Raw genomic sequence first — 3,953 nt, forward strand, 5'->3', positions numbered from 1 at the left:
ATACTAAAAAATAAAAAAGAACTGAGAAGCAGGTCAGAGAGATGGCTTGGTGGGTAAAAGGACTTGCCACTAACCCAAATGACCTGAGTTCAATTACCCACAACCCACGTGGTGAGGGAGAGACCCAACTTGGAGAAGACAAGGGGTCTTCTGACTTCCACATGCCTTCTTTGTGTGTGTATGCATGCCCGTACACTCATACACACAGAAAACACAATAAATACAATGTTAAAAAAATTAAAGCAGATTTGTTGTAAAAATCAAAGTTGTAAACATCTACAGGGCGTATTGCCACCACTTGCAGTGTGCGGTTCCCTAGAGTGTGGCTCTCCTAATGCTGTCAGGGTCCAGGTCAAGGACAGGAGAGTGGCATCTTGCCTAGGAAGTGTATGTGTGTTCTCGCCTCGGGTGAACAGGGAGCCAAAGCGGGTGATACCTTATTCTGGTCCTGTAAGTACAGCCAGCCGCTGAAGGGCTGCAGCGGGAGGTCCAGCACAGACAGCTTCAGCTCCACCACTCCAGTGCTCACGTTCCGCTCGTCCTCATCAATGCCAAACACAGAGAATCGGAGGCTCTTCTCCTCCAAGGCTGCGGGATCCAGGGGGACAGAGAACTTCTCATCGAAGAAGATGGAGTAGGCATTCCTCTGGATCTACAGAGAGAAGGTGCCGTGTAGGGGCTTTCTGCGACCCAGTCTAGATTCTGGGCCTCCTTTTGTGGTTCAGCCTTCAAAATCTGTTTCCTTAATTTTGTTTTGTTTTGAGACCAGTACCCACATAGCTCAGGATGGACTCCTGAGCTTCCTGCCATTAATTCCAAAATGCTAGGATTACAAATATGATCCTCCATACTGTGAGATAAAATGGCCTCAAATTCATTATGTAGCCGAGGACAACCCTGAATCCCTGATCTTTCTGCCTCTGTCTCCCAAATGTTGAGATTACCATGAAGGTTTAAAAGCCCCAATGTCTCCTTCTTGGTTCTGGTTAACCCATTGGCCTGACATTAGAAGCTTCCATAACTGAATCCCAGTAATCTTCATCCTCACAAGATGCTGTGGCTACGCTAGTCTCTATCTCTCCTGTCTGCTCAACTTAGCACAGCCATGGGACAGGCATGCAGGGGGAGCTGGATAACTGTAAACAGCCCACCGACACCACAGCCTCCTGTAAAGCCTGGCGAAGACTTTCTGATTGTCATAAGACAGACGGATGAGTGGACAGATCGACAGATGGTGGAGGGACTAGGCAGGGCTGGGCATGTTTCGCTCCTCAGCTCACTTCTGCTTTCGTTTGCCATTGGCCTCCTCCCAGGAAGCTGTGGGCAGTCCTCAGGGAGGTGCAGGGAGGCTCTGCTTGCCCTTCTGTGGGGGGCGTCTGAGTCACTGCGCGGTGGTATTTAGAGAGCAGATCTCATCCCTGGCACCTTCTCTGATGCTGAGGGGGTTGTTCGACCTGGAGGCACCCCCCCCCCGGGAGACTGCTAGGCTGTGATGTCACCAAGCCTCTCTTCCTAGGAACAAACCCTACTAGCCTCTTGCTACTTTGATCTTACCTCTGTCTCTGCCCGGCTCTGGGGGTTCTTCCTGCAGCCACTCTACCCCACTACACAAACCTGGAGCCATGTTCCACACAGTCCTCTGCCTTAGACTCTTCCAAGCTTTTGTTTACCAGTGTCCCTCCTCAAGGGACACGTCCTGAGTCAACCAAAGTCTTTCATGTGTCCCGGGTCAAAAGCAACGTAATGTGTATCAGCTCAATAGTTCACGGTCCTGAGAACTGCCCCTGACGCCTACAAGGACTGAGTTAAGCACTCTGCGTGACAAACCCAGGCCTTCTTCCTAACTGTGAAGCTTATTTGACAGGCGGGGAACTGAACTGTGACTCGCTCAAGGTCACATCTCAAGGTCAAGCAGGGGTGGAACTTGGGTTTTAACCCAATTCCTAACCGCCCACTGACACTACTCTGCCAGTAGAAAATTAGACTTTCAGCAGCACATGAATAGAGGGCTGGGGGTTAGTTCTAGAGTCTTCTAGAGTTATGGGGTACTCTGGGGTGGGGTGGAACATCCACCACTGAGAACCAGCCACTCAGTGTCCAGTGTGAATCATACAGATGAGGCTCCAGGAACACAGGCGACCCTTGGTCCTGCAGAGTCCATCTCAGAGGGCTCAGGATCTGGACTCCTCTTAGCCTGCTGCTGGGCAGTGGGTGCAGCACCTTGGAGGTGTCCTGTATCCTCCCTGTTGGATCGAACCCCTTTCCTCTTGGTTGCTGACGGTCAGAGGTTGTGTCAGCATGTTCCCTCGGTCTCTGGATTCCAGCAGGGTGAGCCACGGGGGTCACCAGAAGAAAACAGAGATCAGAGAGGGTTCGAGTGTTTACCTTCCAAATCATATCTTCAGTTTCCCCGGGGGCCCACCATACACTCTCACGAGAGAATACAGCTCCTACAAAGGTGACCCTTTCATTTGGGACCCAGAATTCACTTTCCCCTCATGTTTTTTTCAGTCCCTGGGGTGGGCCTCCCTTCTCATTCATAAACTCATGGAACCATGCCACCACTGAGGCCACCTCTCCCCGACCCATTCCAAAGCAAATAGCAAATGAGCCTGCCATTGAACTCTCTCCCAGATCAGCCAAATGAGCGGGCCATCTTTCTTCTTGCCAAGACTCCATGTTGACAGATGTGGAGATGGACAGTTACTCACTGCCTTGCGTGATAGGAAGATTGAAACCTGTACACAGCGGTAACACAAAGCTGGTTCTATCCCTGGCCATTCTCCTCTGGAGTCACATTCTGATCTGCTCTCCAGCGCCCCCTGTCATCCTGTCTGGTACTGCAGCTCTGTCCACCAGCCCAGATGTCAGCTTCCCTGACCGGTTTCAGGGAACCCAGGGTACCTCACTGGCCCAGCCCCACTTACCCTGGAGATGCCAACGATCTGTTCATCTGGCAGCAGACTGACGCGCATGAAGCAGGACTCGAAGGTGGCCTCCTCGCGCTCCAGGAGGTCCTTGCCTTGCAGCACTGCCACGTGGAGGGTGTGGGAGGCTGAGTCGTAGTCCATGCTCACCTCCACCTGGCCCAGTGTGAAATCCTGCCCAAAGGTGTTGCTCACAGAGGAAATGGAGTTCAGAGAGTCAGCCGATTGTGACTTGCGGAGAGTACCATAGGGGGCCAGGTCCAGTTCCCGACCCATCAGCTCCAGGGGTCCCAGTTCACTGATACTCTCAAAGGTGTCCTCAATACTGAGGCTGCCTTTGCGGCTGGATGGTCCCCGAGTGTTGGTCCGTTGGGCATTCCACTGAGGGACTCTCTGTGGGTGAACAAAAGGGACAGGGAAGCATTACATGGGTCACGGGCACCATCTCTAGGGGACAGCAGAGATGTCCTTTGCCTGTTTGTTCAAGAAACCCTAGTCCCTCCTTTCACAACACCAGCCCAGGGGACTATTACTTTGTTTATTTTTCTCTCAACACAGGAACTTGCTACATATCCCTGGCTGGCCTGGAACTCCTGGCCCGCCTGCATTAACCCCTGAGTGCTGGAGTTATAGTCATGTACTAACCACATCTAGACTTTTCTCTCTTTAACCAGAATGGAAGAAAGCATTTTCTTAAATACTTTTGTTGTTGTTGTTGGTTTTGGTTTTTGGTTTTTTTGAAACAGGGTTTCTGTGTAGCTTTGGAGCCTTTCCTGGAGCCAGCTCTTGTAGATCAGGTTGGCCTTAAACTCACAGAGATCCTCCTGCTTCTGCCCCCCAAGTGCTGGGATTAAAGGTGTATGCCACCACCACCTAGCTTTAAATTACTTATTTGTTGTGACAAAATTTCATACATAAATATGTCAGCTGCAATGGCATTTATAAAAAGGAAAAGCTGGACCCCAGTGGTGGTGGTGCACGCCTTTAACTCCAGCACTCGGGAGGCAGAGACAGAGGCAGAGGCAG

The 3,953-nt window shown here is 51.2% G+C and overlaps 1 protein-coding gene across 2 annotated transcripts in view; it reads right to left on the reverse strand.

The window, feature by feature from the left end:
- The window catches only part of Syt12 (synaptotagmin 12), a 33,008-nt gene that overhangs the window by 7,204 nt on the left and 21,851 nt on the right, over positions 1–3,953 (reverse strand). For both annotated transcript variants that reach the window (XM_005351671.2, XM_026781623.1), the window contains 2 exons: positions 2,928–3,320; positions 437–652 (listed from right to left, as the gene is read on the reverse strand). In XM_005351671.2, coding sequence (XP_005351728.1) covers positions 437–652; positions 2,928–3,320 — 609 coding nt within the window. The remainder of the gene's footprint in view (positions 1–436; positions 653–2,927; positions 3,321–3,953) is intronic.

The sequence above is a fragment of the Microtus ochrogaster genome, chromosome 8 (assembly GCF_000317375.1).
Source record: "Microtus ochrogaster isolate Prairie Vole_2 chromosome 8, MicOch1.0, whole genome shotgun sequence".
In the NCBI taxonomy this organism is placed as follows: Eukaryota; Metazoa; Chordata; class Mammalia; order Rodentia; family Cricetidae; genus Microtus; species Microtus ochrogaster.